The sequence below is a fragment of the Mus pahari genome, chromosome 21 (genome assembly GCF_900095145.1).
Source record: "Mus pahari chromosome 21, PAHARI_EIJ_v1.1, whole genome shotgun sequence".
Lineage (NCBI taxonomy): Eukaryota > Metazoa > Chordata > Mammalia > Rodentia > Muridae > Mus > Mus pahari.
In genome coordinates, this window is record NC_034610.1 from 36,871,163 (window position 1) to 36,890,792 (window position 19,630).

Below are 19,630 nucleotides of genomic sequence, written 5' to 3' on the forward strand. Positions count from 1 at the left end.
AGCTACAATGTACTTACATATAATAAATAAATAAATCTTTAAAGAAAAATAAATAAAGATCATTAGCAAAAACCCTATGTTAGGGTGAAAAAGAACTCTTCACACGATGCTGACCACATATGTTGAGAATGTTCATATTATTGCCGATATGATTCAACTACAAAAAGTCAACGCCAGGAAAAAAACTCTTGTAAAAATAAGCAAACCCAAAAAAAGCAAAGCCAAGGATGGTATTTCATGGGTGGAGTAATTCCACATCAGACTATTTTCCCAAAGTAACAAAGATATAAATAAAATCTAAAGTCGTGCCTTTACTACCATATTAGTATACAATGGAACTGAAGGACATTACCATTCATAAAAACCAAGGTACAGAGAGTCAAATCTACACCACACATGGAAAGGTAAGAAATTATCCCCAACTGCACAGAGGCTAGGAAATATGCCTCGCCCCGCCCCGCCCCACCCTGCCCTGCCCTGTGCTTGAAGAATTACTTGTATTTGCTACGGGGTGCGGTAACTTGGAATAAGGAAGCGAAAGGGAATTCCTGGGAGTCAAGCTTGAGGTTAAAATGACCACTTTCCTCACAATCAGGAAAGCGTTATGGAGGTATACAGAGGAGAAACACAACCAACACATCACAGCTCCCAGTGAGGAGGGGAAAGCAGGAATCATAGCTTTGGAACCCTGGGGACAAGCTGGGGTTGTAAGCCAATGAGGCTCCCCTGTCGAGGCAGGGTGCACACATCAGAGTAGGAAGCAAGCCAAGTCACAAGGCCGAGTTGCTTCCTGGTGTAAGTGGCAAGTGTTTTCACCAAGCAAGTAGTAGCTCACAGGGCTCTGTGGCAGAACAGAACAACACTCCAGGATGCCTGGTGAGGCAAGCGCTTAGCAGCAGCAAGATGGGCCTGTCAGGGACTTTGGAGAAACCATCACAGTCAACTGCTTAGAGCAGGAGTCCTTCAGATAGCCACTCCCACTATCAGCACTTACCCTGATGGCCAGAAGGAAGGCCATTGCCTGGGCAATTCATAGAAGGAAGGACAGTTACTTACCAAGACAGGGGGTGGGGGGGATACACAAAACACTGAAAGACAAAGAGGAAAGTAGAAACACTATTTGGTTTGGTTTGGTTTGGTTTGGTTTGGTTTTTCAAGACAGGGTTTCTCTGTGTAGCTGTGGCTGACCTGGAACTCACTCTGTAGATCAGGCTGGCCTCGAACTAGAGACCCGCCTGCCTCTTTGTGTGTGCCACCACCGCCTGACTTTAGAAATACTATTTTTAAAAAAATAAAAGGACACATGATTTTCTGAATCAACTACATGTTTTGTTTTGTTCTTTATTTTTGTTTGATTTAATTTAGTGGGTTTTTTTTTCAAAGATTTGTTGTTGTAGTTGTTGCTGTTGTTGTTGTTGTTTTCAATTGGGTATGTAGATAGAGGGTTATATGTATGTGAGTAAGATCCCCACAGAGACCAGAGCTGTCAGATCCCAGTCGAGCTGAGTGACAGGCAGTTGTGAGCTGTTCAACAGGGGTGCTGGGAGCCAAACCCAAGTCCTCTGAAAGTACATAACATGCTCTGGAGTGCTGAGCCATCATTCCTCCAACCCTGGCGTGGGTTTTCTAAGACCCTGGAGACTACGCAATAGGCAAACGTGGCAATCCTCCTGCCTTGACCTCTGAAGTGCCGAGATTATCGGCATGCGCCAGCGTACCTGAAGGTGCATGTTCTGTCTTTTAGACATCTGCAAGCAACCTGCATATTGTAGAGCGAGGGACCGTAAGTGGCTTTTCCTACCTACGTGTGTTGGGATTGTGAGGAAAAACCTGACCAGTTTCTAGAGAGTTCTAGAATGCTCGAGCTTTATGGCAAGGTGTGAAGAAGAGCTCCAAGAGTTTTTCTTTTATTATCCTTGATACTAAAACCCAACGGGAAACCTGACCAAATGGTGCCCGCCCGCCTATGGGTTCAGATAGAGTTGCTCAGAACACTACCCCACTGTCACCTGCCACTGCCCGTCTCCCCACGGACTCTCTGCAGCTAAACGTACTAATTTCCCCAGTTCCTAACTACTGGCACTAGCTCACATTGCCTGTGAAAATACTGAAGTGGGCCTCAAAGGCCCAGCCCTATCAGCTGCCCCGTCCAGAAGGCAACTCTATCCCTGTTTACAAACCAGCTTCCATGGGCACCATCCACTCCAGTCCACCAGGCACAGTTGTCTGCATGTCAACCCTGGCCACAGGGCAGTTTCTTTCCCGAGCAAATGTCCTCACGCAAATCTGAGGGTGCTCTCTTTTCAGAAGATACGGGGATTAACACGTGTGAGTCATCTGAAGAACCAGCCTGCAGCTGCTAACTCAGAGACGGCCTCGTCCAAACATGGACACGCCACCCATTCGGACTCTTGTGTGTCATCATCTCTCTCCACTGAGAATGAGATAAGCATCTATTTATGACAGTTCGGTCCAGAACGGAGGGGAAAGTGAAAAAAAAAAAAAAAAAAAAAAACGCAGGTAATAACTAGACAGGGTTATCCCTGGGAAAGGAATGAGAGGCATTTGCCATCTGGTAGTGTGTGTGTGTGTGTGTGTGTGTGTGTGTGTGTGTGTGTGTGTGTACACCTGTCTGTCTGCGTCTCTGTGTCTGTCTGCCTGTGTATGTGAATGTTTGTCTGCCTATATGTCTCTGTATGTGTCTGTGTGTTTGTCTATCTGTGTCTGTCTGTCTGTATACATGATAGTGTGTGTGTCTGCCTATATGTCTCTGTATGTCTCTGTCTGTCTGTCTGTGTCTCTGTGTCTGTCTGTATACATGATAGTGTGTGTGTCTGCCTATATATGTCTGTGTGTGTGTGTCCATGTGTGTCTGTCTCTGTATGTGTGTGTCTGTCTGATTTGTCTGCCTCTCTGTATATGTGTGCATGTGTGTCTTGTGTGTTGTCTATGTGTCTGTTTGTCTATGTGTGTGTGCGTGTATGCGTGCATGTGTGTGTGTGTGTGTGTGTGTGTGTGTGTGTGTGTTTTCATGGGTACAGGTGCATAGAGCCCAGAGGTCAACCTCAAGTGTCTTCCCAGATCACTGCCCACCTTGTTTTTGTGAGAAAGGGCCCTTGCTGGAATTCATCTAAGCTAGCTGGCCAGGAAGCCCAGGGATCCTGCCATCTCTGCCTCCTCAGCCCTGAGATTACAAATGTGTGTTAGCACACTCAGATTTTTTTTTTCAAATAACTTCCGGTAATTAAATTCAAGACCCCACCCTGGCAAGCACTTTACTGACTAACTATTGTCCCAGACCGTGCCCTTGCAGTTTCTAACATAATGTGGGAGAGTCACAAGAAAGTGTCCAAATGAGGGACAGAAAGGACAAGTGTTAGTTCTCGATCCAGTATCTCCAAATCAGGACACCCAGCAACAACTTCCCAGTATCCAGGGAACGTGGGTTGCTCATATGACCAGTAGGTTTGGAGGGGAAAAGAGGATTGCTCTCTTCCGTGCTCCATAGCCCTGAAAGACCCGGTTCCCGGGCCAGCCAAGGGACTCAGTCTGCAGGCCACAGGTTTCCTGGCACCTGCTGTGTCCCTACTCCAAGGAGCAGCTCCAGTCCTAGGACTGACTGGCCAGAGGCTGCAAAAGGAACACGGAAAGGCAGTGGCTGAGAAAAAATAGGTTGTATCGAGCTCCGCTAAAGGGAGAAGCACAGAGCTGGCCTGTGATGAGAGTGTTCATCAGCATGAAGAGAGGCGGCGGCATAGAGAAAGGAGCTCAGAGGGCAGGGTTGGTACGGAGAAAACACAAGAGAGTCAAAGAAGAAACAAGAGAACGGCCTGCAGGCCCAGGGCAGCCCCTCCAGCAAGCGAGCCATGCCCAAGCTTGCCAGTCTGTACCCTTCGCCAGAAAAGCCTTCTCCCCTGGGGAATATCTGTGAGTAAGGCTGTCTGGCCAACAAAGTATAAATACAGTAAGTATAACAAAGTTGATTCTGAAATTAAGAATATTGGGCTTAGATAACGTCCAGCTGGATGCCAAGCCAATGGCAAGCTACAGCAATGAATGCTCCCGCTCAGTCCTTGGCATATAAGTCAGGTGGTGCCCAGTTTGAGAGATGGCTGGCCTTCACTGTTCATTGACACTGACTGCCACTGGTGCCATGTTACGCTCTTACAGGTTACGCTGTGTCAGGACTCTAACTCTCACTTGAAAGATGAGGTCTGTAAGCTTTTATGACAGCAAGGAGAACAGCAAACTTAAGTGTTCTTTACTTCCTTTGTGGCCCAGCCCGGTATTGCCTCGTTCTGCCGGATCGTGTGCCCTCGAAGGCAGCTCCCTGGCTCCAAAGGTATTGACTGGACTCACAGGAAGCCCGGAGAGTCCAAAGCTATTTTTATGAAAGTAAATGATACTATACAATACTTCCTTTCCTCACTCACGGCCACAGCCAAAAACCATTTGATGCCAAGAGGAAACAGACGTTCCTCAAAGCACTACGAGTCCAGGTGTCAGGTGGCGGCAGCTGCCAGAGCCAGTTCCACCCCTCACCTCCAGCACAAACACTTGCTGTGGACTGTCGGTGACAGAAGGACAATGATGGGCAGCCTTACTATCCCTGAATGCATGAAAGTCGCATGTATCCCTGAATACAACCTGTGATGTTGGCTGGATCTTCTCCAAGTCACTCTCTGACACCCGCAACTCCACCCCCACCCCCATCCCCACCCCGTGATGGCACCGGAAAGAGCAGAGAGGAAAGAGAAGCCAAAGAAAGTGACTCTAGGCTGTGGGTTTCATATTCAAGAGGAGTCAGCAACAGGTGCGTGCCTCTGGGGAAATATGAAGTCTCCGAGCGCCTTTCACCTCGGCAGGGCAAAGAGCCAAGCCCAGAAACCTGACATTAGGCAATGATGTCAGAAGTGGAAAACGCCACCCTCCTCCAGCCACACCAAACAGACCACAGTTTAACTTCTCCCGTGTAGCCACCTGAAACACACTTGACCGTAAAATAGCCAAGACACTAGTCATCCGTCGTACACCATCTTTAAGGGCTAGCCGCTGGCGCATGCTGGGTAAGCACTCCATAGCTTCCTAGTGAGTGAGAGTGAACGGGAGTGAAGCAAGAGGTGAGCAGAAAACGCTCTCCACAATCAAGAGAGCCAAAGCTCACCCCCAAGGTAGGACATAACTGCGGTTTTTAAAGGACATGAGCAGGAGGGAGTTGGGACACGGGGCGAACGAATCTTAGAGGGGTCAGGATGAGGAATAAGATGAAAATAGATTGAATGAAATTCTCAAACAATGAATAAAAACATTTTAAGTTTCTGGGTTGCTTTTTTTGTTTGTTTTTCCATTCTCCCAAAAAAAGAGAAAAAAAAAAAATTGGGAAGCAGAGACCAAGGGCAAGAGACGTGACTGGGAACACAGCCTCCCCAGAGCTTGCCATCCCTTGGGCTAACAGTGTAGGGCAACCGTCATCAGTTAGAAGACAGTGACAAGTCACAGTCATTAAGCCATCTACTTCTAGTTCCCAGAAACGAAGCTATTTGGTGAGATCGAAAAGCTGTCAGAGAAACTGTTGAAGTAGGGCAGGTCTGCAGTCCCAGTACTTGGGATGTGAGGGGGCGGAAAGTTCACAGAGGGAGGCCACCCTGTGAGTTCAGTGAAAATTGACTGGGCTATACAGAAAATCCTGTTCTCAAAAAACAAATACAAAGAAAAAAATAACAACAAAATCTAAAAGAAGGAGTGGAAAAAAGTTATGATGGTGTTGACCCCTCGAATGTCTGTTACTGGGATAAACAAATGCTATCAGCGTGAGAACATCACTACTAATTATGCAATTTAAGGGGTTTAATTGGATTAAATTATAATAATATTAATTATAGGAATACAGTGTCCGGATATGAATACAGTCGTTGGAGCATGGACAAGAATAATTCAGCAACACCACCAGGCCATGTCAGGAAACTAAATAATATATGGGAAACAACTATAAAATATTATAAAGTATGATTGTATCTAAAGAATCTTGCCATGTCATTTACTTTGAAACTGTTAATTTCCCCTCTGTTTATAACAATTACTCCAAAGAGTATTTCTCTGTTCTTTGCATTTTTGGATTTTTTTTTTAATACTTAACTTTTTCAAATAGTTCCCTTGGAATAACCCCACTGAGGTCACACCCAAAGGTCCTGAATAAGATCGTAGTGAAAATCCTTGGTATCTACATCAGAACGGCCTCAAATTTCAATGAGTAAAGAGTGCTTTTGCTTCTGGAGTGACATCTCTTCACTTTCACTCCTTTATACCCAGGATCTGTCATCCTAAGAACAGACACGTTCCAAAGCGCGGAGAACAAGACCGGGAAGGCCAAGAAGCCTGGAGTAAACAGCAGGAGTAGCAACTGTGGCAGATGCCCTGAAGCAAACAGGCACAAGGCAGAGGATTTACAGGGCAGAGTCCACCCTGGAAGGGAGTCAGGACAGAGATGGAGAGGGAGCCAGCCAAGGGCTAAGAACCAGCTTACCAGGCAGGAGAGAGACCACGGAGGGCACTAACCATGGAGCCAAAGGCCCGCCCATGTAGCTGGATGGAGCAGTAGGCAGAGAGAACAGGCACAACGCAGACTGGAAACCATCACCTCACCACGTGATTCTGGGTCACACACACTTCACCGAAGATGTGTCCTCACCCATATGGTCCCATAGGCCTAGTATTCATCTAGACTTTTCTCTGGCATCTCAAAAATCCACTCTTTGGGAAACATTCATTCCCTGATCTTCCCCGAGGCAGGAGAGTTCTAATCTGTGTCCCACGTGACTGCTGCCCCCAACTTCAAGAAACTGCCTCTTAAGGCACAGCACCCACACATAGGGCTGCAGTTCCAAGCTTGTAAGCCGGGATCTCTCAGTATTTATGTTTTCAAGAAGCCCATCACAAAATTTAGCACCAGCAGAGATTAAACAAACCGCAAGTTACTAAGAAAACAAACCAGGAAGAAATAGACAGGCTAAGAGGATAAAGGGGTGGGTGTTTATTCAAGACGCCCTTGTTGGAGACTTGGTGCCACCGTTAATCCCCTTTACCCACTCAAGATTTGGGGGTTGGGAGGAGCTAGCAAGATTCTTACCCAAACATGATTCTCATAGAACAGACATTTCTAGGCAAACCTTCCATCTAGATTAGCCGCTGAGGCTAATCCCTCCACACATTCAACAGATAGGCAGTAAGGGGCAGACCAGAAGGACAAGAAGTCTGGTCAACAGAGTGAATTGTGGTTCCAAGATGTCTTTTAATAAGTGACAGCGTCAAATCTTTCCTTTAAAACGGACACATTTCAAAATAAAACTACAGGAACTTTGTTTGAAATACTCTGTCTGGTCGTCCAAAAACCAAAATCATTTAGAATCTGTCATACCAATTTTTGTCTGACCGAACAGTGTCTCCGTTTACTTCCTATGAACAAAAATATCCAAGTAACCACACCATTCCGGGCGAGTCTCCTTTACCTGCCTGAGACTCCTCTCTGCTGGCTCCATCTGTGGCCACAGATGTCTCTTCCATTTCTCCCTGGCTCAGCATGCCCTCCAAATGTGGTTTCAATTCCCAAGCCGGCAGTACATGCTCTGTGGAGTCACGAAGACGCAAGTCCCCCTCGGCTGGAGGGAGACCTGGCTTTGATGCAGTCAAATTGAAAAACAGGGCCAAAGTATATGGGAGTGAGGAGAGATGAGTTCCCTCCCCAACTGCCCAGACCAGATTGGTTACATTCTTGCCTCTGAGCAGAGCCCAATCCTGGTGTGTACCTCAGAGCCTCTGCCAGGCATTGAGCCTGTCGCCTTAAAAACCCAGACTTGTGACAGCCCTTATCTGCCTAGGCCAGCAAAGCACGCATTTCTACAAACACCACAGGGCTAATGGTTCAGCAAACACCCCGCCCCACCCCCACCCCCACCCCCACCCCCACCCCCGTACCTCTACTCTCCAGCCACCTCAGGTTTCCCTCTACATTCAAGCCAAAGGCAAGACTGACTGAGCAAAGATATTAAGGCACTTCAGACCAGCAAATACTTTTCTCCCAGTTTCTAACTCTCGCAAGAGAGTTTCTTACAAATTTTGCAATCTGGTGTCTCTCTCGGTTTTGCAATTAAATGTTTAGCCCCTGATAATCCATATGAATCCCTAAAGCTTTTAGGGATCTATCCGAGAAAGTACTAAATAATACCTACTCTCTGACTGAAAAGTAAAGGACTCCTGTCCCATCAGGATGACAAATACTCTTGAATAAAATACCAAGTGCACAGCCTGACCTACCTCAGCACACAGCCCTGAGCATACTTTGCCCACAATTGCTGCTTTTGTGCTGGCTCTGCACAAACCTGGCACGCACGAAGTACTGGATCTGATGATTCTTTTAAGGAGGTCTTCCTTACCTTCCACAGCCTATCTCAGCCGCCTCGTGATTCGCCCTCAGAACACTGCAGAATATGTATCAACTGGGCAGCTAAGCGACTATCTGTATACTGTGATATCAGGGTTTTTTTTCCGACTACTGGGCACATCCAAGAGTCCAGACACCATGATGGTGGAAGTCTGTTGCTCATGCCTGGTACAGAGTGTGCAGTAGGGGACAGTCACAGAACAGTCAACTCCATGTCAAACAGTCACCTCTGCTATCAAGGTTTTCTGAAATACTCAGCTGCTATTGCCAGGCTCTGAGCAAACCGGTGTGCACTTAATATTATCATCTTTATCCCGGGTTATTTATTCATTACCTGGGAGGAAGCCCATGAATTCAGACAGGAGAAAGAAAGTGGTATTCCCACTGACTTCTAACAGGAATCTGTATCCCCTTCCATTGGGATGTTAGGTCATAAAACACACTACAGTCTTTGCAGAAATCACCAAGAGAAACCATACACAGAGCTGGGAGGCATCTCAGTAGGTAAGATGCTTACCATCACAGCTAATAAAACCTCAGCTAGATTCCTAGAGCCCACATAATGGAAGGAGAAAACCAACTCCTGTAAGTCGTACACACACACACATACACACACACATACACACACACACACACACACACACACACACACACACATACACACACACATATGTTTTAAAAACAACTCCACATTTTCACATTACCTTACAGCTAGATCAAGTACTTTGAAAAAAATACCATTTGGTTCAGGAAACCATTGCGATAAGAGCCATTAGAGTGTGCTGTTCAAGGCACTAGCCAGGCACAAATATCACTTAGCTCTGCCTTTTTAAGTATTTTGGTAAATATGTGTCAATATAATTGGCTTCTTTTACAGCATATGAATTTCATCTTGTGCATTTAAACTCATTTATCTGGCTTCACCCAAATGCTAAAATGGTCCAAAGGGAAAGAAAAGGCTTAGAGGAAAGACAAAAGAAAAATCTAAATACCCTAACCAGCATCATGAACAACACACACTGGATGCACCAAGAAATGTCTGCACTTTGTTTCCAGTAGGCTGACCATATTTTCACTCACTCTAAAAAGCAAAGAGATTTTCCTAAGAACGATTCCCTACTGAGCCTTGACGACCTGGGTTTAGAGTGGGTTACCAGGCATACATACACATAATCTGCTCCTCTCGCTCCCCAAGGCATTCTCTGCCTCAGCTTTGCCAATGGAGAGCTGCCCTTCCTTATTAGCTGTACAACTCAGTGAGCATCAGCACAAGTCGGCCAGGAACAGCAGAGGTGTCAGCGGCACCTGACCAGGGGCTGCTTTAGTCAGCCTGTGAACAATGTCTAGAGAACACCGACGAGAACGACGAGAAAGAGTTTCAGTGTGAATGCAGAGTCCTAGGTGGAGTCTGAGAACCATGGGACACCATCCAGGTTGTGGGCTCACACACGGGAAAGGTTCCCAGAACACCCCCAAATCAAATTCTGCCATGTGTCCTTGGTGACCAATGGACCCTGGATGCATAATCTAGGCTGTTCTAAATGAGTGCTCACTGCCACACTTTTGTAACACAGAGTTAACACAGGTTCTAGCCAGTTCTACTCAGGAGGGAAACCACCCCTGCATCCTTCCCCCTCTTTTTCCTCACCCAGTATCCTTGTATCTCTGATGCTTAAACTCCAAGGGTAGTGTAGTCAGTCAGCCTGCTACAGGTGTCTCACTCCTTCCTAATATTCACAACTCCACCTCAAGCCTCACACTACAGACAGAACCTAAAGTCCTCTGAAAAATGCAAACACCCCAGCATGCTCATCTGAGGACGTATAAACTGATGAAGGCTCCCGTTTTCTGGCACAAACCCACCAGACCACTGTCTACAGCAGGTGAGATGTGAGGGACTTAAAAACAAGAGTTTTTGAGGTCCAGGTGACTAGAGACCCAGACAGAATGGAGAGACTGGGGTTTTAACTATCTATATAGAACAATTTAATCTTAGGAAAATCAGACCTTCCTCCTGAACAGACATACCCCAGTGACAAAGTGAAGAGACTAGTATATCCATCCGAGTATCTTATATCTCTAAAATGTTACAGTGTTCTGTGATGATACGACATAGCAGAGGAGAGAGACTAGCGGTCCCTTCAATCATCTTAATCTCTACATGTTATGGGGGTCTGAGCCAACACATTCACCCACAGTTGTATCTGACCTAGGAGAGGAATTGTCAACATGGTGTGTAAAACAGAAGATGCTGGAAAGGGACTATTTCAAAATTCTCAGGCCCTACAGTTATGTAGGATTACTAGGAGACTGAATACCACAAGTGAAATACCTAATAGGAAAACATTCTACCATCACTAGCAATACAAAAAAGCAATATGTGAGGGCCATGTGAGAAGAGAAACTTGCCTCAAAAAAACCCATATGTATAGCGGGACCAGGAATGTGATTTTGAAAGCCATGGAGTCTATCAGGCCTCATAGAAGGAATATAAAAATATTAGGGCAATCATAGTCATATACTGCTATTAGTAAAAGACACTATAGGAAAAAACATTGATGGAACTGTATTGTTCACAGAGCTGTAGGTGACTGCCAAAAAAAAGTGGAATTATGTTGTATTTCCTATACTCCCAATATAGTTTCTCAATAAATTATTTCTTAAGTAAAACTCTCATTTTGTATTTCTCAATTCTAACATAAAGATAAACACATAAAGTGGGTTTTTTTTAAGATTCATTTATTTATTATATGTAAGTACACTGTAGTTGTCTCCAGACACTCCAGAAGAGGGCATCAGATCTTGTTAGGGATGGTTATGAGCCACCATGTGGTTGCTGGGATTTGAACTCCGGACCTTCAGAAGAACAGTCGGGTGCTCTTACCCACTGAGCCATCTCACCAGCCCATAAAGTGTGTTTTTAAATTGTGTGTGTGTGTGTGTGTGTGTGTGTGTGTGTGTGTGTGTGATATGTACAATGCACACACATGAATGTGTTACGGGTGCAAGTGCCCACATACAAGCGTGCAGAGGCCAGAGCAGGACATCAGTATTTATCTTTATTACTCTCTTTACCGTGTTCTCTTGAGACAGAGTTTCTAAATGCTTGGCTAACCTAGCGTGCCAGGGAGCTCTCAGGATCTGCCCATCTCCATTTCTCATTGGTAGGACAAGAGCATCCATGCCTGGCTTTTCACGTGAGTACCGGGGATTTGAACTCTGGTGCTCATGTTTGCAAGGCAAGCACTTTTACCCAAGGGGCCATCTCTCCAAACCAAATTTAGCCAAATAGGACTAAAACCCAAGCTAGCAGCAAGTCTGTCCAAGTTCCAGCCTTCATAACTCCATTTCTAGAGGACGGAAGTTCTCTTCTGGACTCCATGGTGCTGTATTGGTATGTTGGACATATAGGCAAGTATATGCACGCATACACACACACACACACACACACACACACACACACACAAAATAAGGTGGAAAACAATTCAGGAAGAACATCCATTGTCAACCTCAGGCCTTTACAGGCAAGTGTACATACTGCATGTGTGCACACGTACACACACGCTCACTCACACACATGAATATACAAGAAAAACAAAATGAGTAATAAATAAATGACTCTAAGTTTTGCTTTCTTCGGTTTACACTTTGGAATGACCTAAAATAGTCTCATCTCCACACGCCTGGACTTGAGTTGTATTTGATGACAGTGGCCAAGAAAGGAATAGTTCCCGTGACCCCAGAGTCGAAGGATAGACCTTTTGCCTTTTCTTTATGACCCTAGAGGTCAAAGGATGGACCTTTCATCTTTCCTTTTTTTCTGTTTGTTTTGGATTTTTTATAGTTGTTTTGTGTTTGTTTGTTTGTTTGTTTGGCACATGGCTTCACTCTGTACCCCAGACTGACCTCACTCTTACTGGTAATCCTACTGCCTCAGCATCCTAAGTGATGAGACTACACCACACTAGACAATACTATGAATGACATCAGCTGTTAACTGCTGTTTTCCACATGGTGACAGTCAATTGGAAATTTGATTGCAATATTTACAAAATGATTCCACAGAGAAAGAGAAAGAAATTCTAGTTACAACATGAAATGGTCTTTCCTCTATTTTCGAATGTGAGGCTTGACTTTAGTCACTGTTCTTCAATACGGCCAAATCACTGCTGTTATTTTAGTACCTCAGTACCTTATGTGCATAAAACCTTAAATTGCTTTAAAGTTTTATTAAAATGGTAATACAATTGATCTCTAGAAATGTAAGCCAAGAAACTCAAATACTTACTAAATATGTACTTACTATATACTTACTAAATAATCTGTAACTGTTCTGAAAATAATAATAATAAATAATAATAATAATGTCTTAGTTAGGGTTTCTATTCCTGCACAAACATCATGACCAAGAAGCAAGTTGGGGAGGGAAGGGTTTATTTGGCTTACATTTCCATACTGCTGTTGATCACCAAAGGATGCAGGACTGGAACTCAANCAGGTCAGNAAGCAGGAGCTGATGCAGAGGCCATGGAGGGATGTTCTTTACTGGCTTGCTCAGCTTGCTCTCTTATAGAACCCAAGACTACCAGCCCAGAGATGGCCCCACCCACAAGGGGCCCTTCCCCCTTGATCACTAATTGAGAAAATGCCCCACAGCTGGATCCCATGTAGGCATTTCCTCAACTGAAGCTCCTTTCTCTGTGATAACTCCAGCTGTGTCAAGTTGACACAAAACTAGCCAGTACAAATAATAATAATAGAAAAGCAACCAAAGCCAGTTCTATAACCCCAGTGCTTGGCAGTGTGTGATGCCCCTATCCCAGACAACAGCATGTTTATGATTTTTGCAAGCAGTAGTTATTTCCTGTCTTAGACATGAAATGTTTCTTAGACACTTTAAAGGAAAAATTATTTCTTCAAGGCCAACTTTTGTGACCAGAAAGAACTTTGAAGCTGGATACTAGCGTTCCACCACAAACCCTGAGATGCTGTGGCTACCAGAGAGTGGAAACTTCCCAAGTTGCTGTCTCTGGCTGTAACAAAATCACAACAATCATTTAAAGGAAGGAAGATCTACCTGGGCCCCTTGTTTTAGGTTTCCATTCTTAGCCTACTGGTTCACATCCTTTGGGGGCCTATGGATGGTGAGGTAGGGCACCACAACACAGCTCACAGGGAACACCAACGCTGCTCACGGTGCCACGGTGCCCAGGAAGCAAAAATCAGAGAGGAAGGAATCCCAGCACCACCTTCAAAGACCTAAAAGCTTCCTTCCTGTGGGGCTCACCCCTAAAATCTCCATTATCTAACGGTTCCACAGGCTGACAATGGCCCTTTTGGTATATAGCCCTTCGAGGGCCTTGGGGAGCTGAACCACAACTAGGGTAAACATTAAACAAACACTGAAGCATGTGCAAGCATGTTTAATGAGATGAGCCAGAAGCAATGAAAACGATCAGCTGCTTCCAGGCAGCTGCGCCCTCCAGCCTTTGCCAGAGCCAGCCCACTAGACTCAGTCCGAATCTTCCACAGGCCCGTCTCCATTAGTGTCAAAGGCACTTTTCTATACACAACAAATCCAGTAAGTAAGGCGCCAATGAAGCAGAGGGGGTTGGGAAAGTACTTGATAGACTCAGGAACGCCAGGTCAGGTAAATGGTCCCAGCATTCAATGATGCATGCACTGATTCAATAGCAACCGCCTGCAAGTCACTTCTACCACATTGAGACTGGCAGGACTGGACGGTACTGGCAGGCACTAATTTCTTGATTAGTATTTCCCTCCCTAATCCTACTTAGCAGCAACTGTCCTGGCTACAGAGTGAGCCCCCCCCCTCTTCCTCTCCCTCTTGTCTCCTCACCTGCTAGAGCATGAAATTTCATAAGAACACTACAGTGTAGACGTCTGATGCTCAGGCACCTTCTGACTCACATACAAAATAACTTATTATAATTAATAATACAACCGATAATAAGAACTAGTTGCTGTATCTATGATTATTGTTATTTAGAACATTCTGGTCTGAAATTTAAGTCCAACTCTTAAAGATGCCCCATTGTTGCCCATCAACAACAGCCTACAGAAAGTAAAAGTTAATGTAAAGAACAGACAGAAGCGGTGGCGCACAGTTCAGGTAGAAAAGCACTAACCACACAGGCCTGACAGCCTAAGCCTGATCACGAAATCGTGTGTGAACAAGCCAGATGCAGGGCACACATCTGTAGTCGCAGCACTCCAACAACTGAGACGGGACCATAGAGCAGCGTTACCTGGAGGTTCGCAGGCTTAGAAGCCATCCATCTTGGTTTCTGAGACAGGATCTGCCACTGGAACTTGGGGGCCTGACTAGGCACCTGTCACCCTCAGAGTTAGGATTACGAGTGTGCACACCACCCTGGCTTTTTCTGTGGGTGTTTGGAATCAAACTCAGAATCTTACATTTTTACTTTAAAGAAACCTTGGGATGGCTATACACAATGTATCCGACAAATGTCATGGAATATAAAATTGCATAAGTGAGGGTGGCGGGCTTCCTTATTTACAGTGGAGATCACAGAGAGCAGAAGCAGAAGGATGCTCATGAGCCACAGCATTGCAAATGTCTGTCTAAATCCCAGGACCACGGAAACGTCTCAGGAAACAACTTGAAGCACAAGTTGAACCCCTAGGTGTTAAAGTCTCTGACCAAATGCAATATGCACATGCAAGGCCAACGACAGCGTGTGTAAGGGAGAAAGACACCCTGTGTCATACCCTGGGAAGAGTGAAATTCACTTAAGCTGCAAAAAACAAGATAGAGCAGTAAGAAAGATTCACTTCGATTCGTTAGAGTTGAAGAAGTGGCTCCCTGCCCTAGTCTGCCCCATCTATGAGATTCTGGGGGGTGGGGGTGGGGGGACATCTTTTGTGTCAGGAGCTTAAAGCAAAACTGGTCCACTTTGACAAACACAGTTTGGAAAATTGATGGGCAGTGTCAAACTTGTAACTAATCATTTTATTTTTTTCTGCACAAGAGGACAGGTTGAGACAAATTTGCATCGGAAGTTTAACAAGGCAACATCATCTATAAATATAGCAGGCAAGAGTTCAGAAGAGCCAGCTATGGTTGGCATGTACCTTTATTCCCAGTCCTCTACACTGTGAGTCCTTGTGTGTGTGTGTGTGTGTGTGTGTGTGTGTGTGTGTGTGTGTATGTGTGTGTGTGTGTGTGTGTATAAAGTACATACGTAAGTTTTATATGTGATATGTGTGAGTGTGTTTTGATAGCCTTTTGACCTTAACTTAGTGACAAGATACTAATTTCTTTTCTCTGTATTTTTGTTGGTTTTTCTCTCATTTTCAAAATCATCCATCTCTGGATGAATTTAGAATGTGAGTGGCGATAAAACTCAAAATCTGAGTAATTTCTAGAAAGAAAAACAACTGTATCTTCCCCACAGAATTAACGACAGGTGTGAATGAGACAAAAGTCTGGGGAGGTTCAACTCCTACCTCACTCCCTACCTCCCTCGACTTTTTTTTTAGGAAATCTTTTCTCCACTTAAAATGAATTTTCCTCACAGTCTAGGTATTTAGCTAGCAAGCAATCAGTTCCCATGTTCCTGGCTCTTATGCTGTAAATAACTGACTGAAGTTTTAAAAGTTAATATATCTCCAGATACTTCCCATAGGAAGCATTGACATTGGCTAAGACTCCTAGACTCATATGTTACGTAAAGTAAAAGATTAACGGATTGTGTTTAATCTTCAAGGAAAGTAATGTAAATGAAAACAGCACTAACAAAGAAAACCCACAGACTAATGTGTTTACCCTTCTAATTGCCTAGACTTTCCTTCAACACAGGTACATAGCCCAACTCACAGAGTTCACTGGGATTCAACTATAATAAGAGCAACCAAGTACTGTGTATATCTAAAGAGGAACCAATAATCTTTCTTTTCCTCCTCTTCCTCTTCCTCTTCCTCTTCCTCCTCTTTCTCCTCTTCCTCCTTTGTCTTCCTCCCCCTCTTTTTCTTCCTCCCCCTCTTTCTCCTCTTCTTCCTCTTGTTCATTTTTTTTCTTTTAATTAACCCTGGGGGACAGAATCCAAAGCTTTGCTGGACAGAGCTGTATTTCACTGAGCTACAACCACAGTCTCACAGTGGAATGCTCTCTCCACCACATGTATGTCTGTGTGTGTGTGTCAGTTTGTCTGCGTGTAATTTGCACACATGAATGTGCCTACACTTGCCCATGTCACACGTGTGCAGAGCCCAAAGAAGGACATCAGAAGTCTTCTTTATTCCTCCCTACTTTCCCTTTTGAAGTAGGGTGTTCCACTGAACCTAAGGCTTGCCATTTTTAGCTCCCAAGCCCCACCGGTTGCCAGTCTCCAATGCTAGGGTTACAGGCACACAAGTTATCATACTTTAGTTTCTGATGCTATGATAAACATCACGTCCAGAAGTCACTTGGGGAGGAAAGGGTTTACTCCACCTTACAGTCCATCACCCAGAGAAGGCAAAGCAGGAACCTCAGCAGAAACCATACAGGAATACTGCCTACAGGATTGCTTTCTCTGACTTGATCAATTAGTTTTACTGTACTGCCTAAACCCACCTACCAAGGGATGGCTGGGCCCCAATACACCAATTAACAATCAGAAGATGGTATAGTGGTTAAGAGCACTTGTGGCTCTTACAGAAGACCCAAGTTTGGTTCCCACGGCAGATCATGACCATCAGTAACTTCAGTTACTAGGGATCCACTGACCTCTTCTGGACAACACATGCATGTGGAGCCCTTACATACGTGCAGAGAAAACACTCATACACATAAAACAAAAATAAATCAATCTTTAAAGAAAGGGGGAAGTTCAAGGAAAGAGATAGGTAGGTAGGTAGGTAGGTAGGTAGGTAGGTAGGTAGGTAGGTAGGTAGGTAGGTAGATAGGTAGGTAGGTAGATAGATGGATAGGCCAACCTACACAGTCATGCACACAGACCAATTTGATAGATGTTATCCTCAATCAATATTCTTCCTTCCAAGGTAATCAATATTCTTCCTTCCAAGGTATGTCAGTTAACAACCACAATTAGCCATCACAGAGATCTTGCTCAGCATTGACGTGAGTGTGGGTACCAAACCCAGGCACTCCAACTTTTATGGGGAGCACTTATGCAGTGGGCCATCTCCCCAGTCCCTTCCCTTCTCCCTCCCCTACCCTTTGCTCACCCCTGCACAGACTTGGGGGAAAAAAAAAAAACTGAAGGAAGAACTACCTGGGGAAAAGGGGAAAATGTATCCTGAAACACCTTAGCTGCCTCTTCCATTAAGATCTGATTAGGCCAGCAATAGGACCAGTCTGAAACCATCATGAGCTCACAGGGCCGCTATGTTCTCACCTGTCAAGTGGCAATACAACAGCTGTTCCTAAGACCGTGGGCGATCCCCAGGGCTGTGCCATCCACAAGCGCTTTGTTTTCAGGCCGGTTCCTGCTGGTGCCTCACTGTCTGAACTCATGCAGGGCAGGCTGGCCCATGCTGGATGGCTTTCTCCGGTGGCAGGCAGGGAGGACTGACCTCCAGCTGGCACAATGGCATGAACAAGGACATGAGAATGCCCACGGTACTGTCTCTCCTGCAAGGCTACCTTGTCCAAATGTCTACTGAGAGGCAATGGCCTGACCTAATATTCTCTAAAACAAAACATTGCCAAGCGGGTGAGAAGATGAACGGCCATTGCCTTGTGAGAACAGAAATGTGAGGATAGAGTTGGTCAGCCCCAGAGGGTGTCACAATCTCCATCAAGCCAAGCCCTCTCTTCTACCCACACCCATGCCCAAAACGCAAGTCACCCACTTGGCCACATTCTCACCATAGCTGCCCACGCTGCTGTGGAGTCCACCACAGTGCCCTGACCGATTGCCCTGCCAGGCCTCAAGGAGTGGCCACAAGGAGCAGCCACAGGCAAAAAGAGGAAGATGGACAGACGGGCCAAGGACCTGGTTCTTGTCCTGTTTTGATTCCGGAAACAAGATCACAGCAGTGACAACCAAAGGTCCTTTCCCGCTGCACTCCTACAAAGTCCGGAAGCTGACGTTCTACATAGCAGGCTTACAGTCTAAAGTTTCCGACAAGCAGATTAGCAACTTTAGATCACAAAGCAAAAATGCAAGGAGGATGGCTCAATGTTAGGTACTGTCCTAGTAAGTGGGAGATGGGAGACTCTGGGTTTAAGCCCCACCACTGAAAGACAAAGGGATATTGATTTAAAGCAATTGATTTCACAAAGCAAGCACACTGTTTTACAAAGCAAGGCTGGGTAAGCCACTAACCCTCAGACCCCTTAACTGGTTTGGGGTTTTGTTTTGTTTTGTTTTAAGGGAAAGGGATAGAGTCACAAAACAAGCTTAATGTCACCCATAGTCCCAGTTCCAAGAGTTCTGAAAAGGAATTAAGGGCTGGAGAGATGCTCAGCAGGTGAGAGCATTGACTGCTCTTCCAAAGGTCCTGAGTTCAAATCCCAGCAACCACATGGTGGCTCACAACCATCCGTAATGAGATCTGACGCCCTCTTCTGGTGTGTCTAAAGACAGCTACAGTGTACTTACATATAATAATAAATGAATCTTTTGTGCCAGAGCGAGGCCAGAGCAAGCAGAGGTTCTGAGTTCAATTCCCAGCAACCACATGATGGCTCACATCCATCTGTACAGCTACAGAAGAAAAGCAATTAAAAGCCCCAAGTTGAAAGAGGCTCCCTGGTCAACAAGTACATTCTATAGGGGTCTCTCTCTCTCTCTCTCTCTCTCTCTCTCTCTCTCTCTCTCTCTCTCTCTCCTTTTTTTGAGACTGGGTTTCTCTGTGTAGCCTTGGCTGTCCTGTAACTCACTCTGTAGGCTAGGCTAGCCTCAATCGCAGAAATCCGCCTGCCTCTGCTGGGATTCAAGGCATGCGCAACCACTTCATCAACAGCAAAGGCTTGTCACAAGCCGTCTCTGAGGACAGCTGTGGCTCAATCCTGAGACAGCTTAGAAAAAGCCCCACCCAGGGGTCCATCCCATAATCAGCCACCAAACACAGACACTATTGCATATGCCAGCAAGANNTTGCTGAAAGGACACTGATATAGCTATCTCTGTGAGGCTATGCCAATGCCTGGCAAATATAGAAGTGGATGCCCACAGTCATCTATAGGATAGAACACAGAGA

General features: G+C 45.3%; 1 protein-coding gene across 5 annotated transcripts in view; it reads right to left on the bottom strand.

Annotated features, from left to right (window-relative positions):
* Utrn (utrophin) overlaps nucleotides 1-19,630 on the bottom strand; it is a 494,125-nt gene that overhangs the window by 438,478 nt on the left and 36,017 nt on the right. The window contains exon 1 of one of the 5 annotated variants that reach the window (XM_029532899.1): nucleotides 8,430-8,449. The exons of 3 other annotated variants lie outside the window; for them this stretch is intronic. Coding sequence is in view for 1 of the 2 variants with exons in the window: in XM_029532897.1 (XP_029388757.1) it covers nucleotides 7,506-7,578 (73 nt within the window). In the remaining variant the exon portion in view is untranslated. Of the gene's footprint in view, nucleotides 1-7,505; nucleotides 7,798-8,429; nucleotides 8,450-19,630 lie in introns of those variants that run through there. One more of the 5 variants, XM_029532897.1, reaches the window with a different exon arrangement.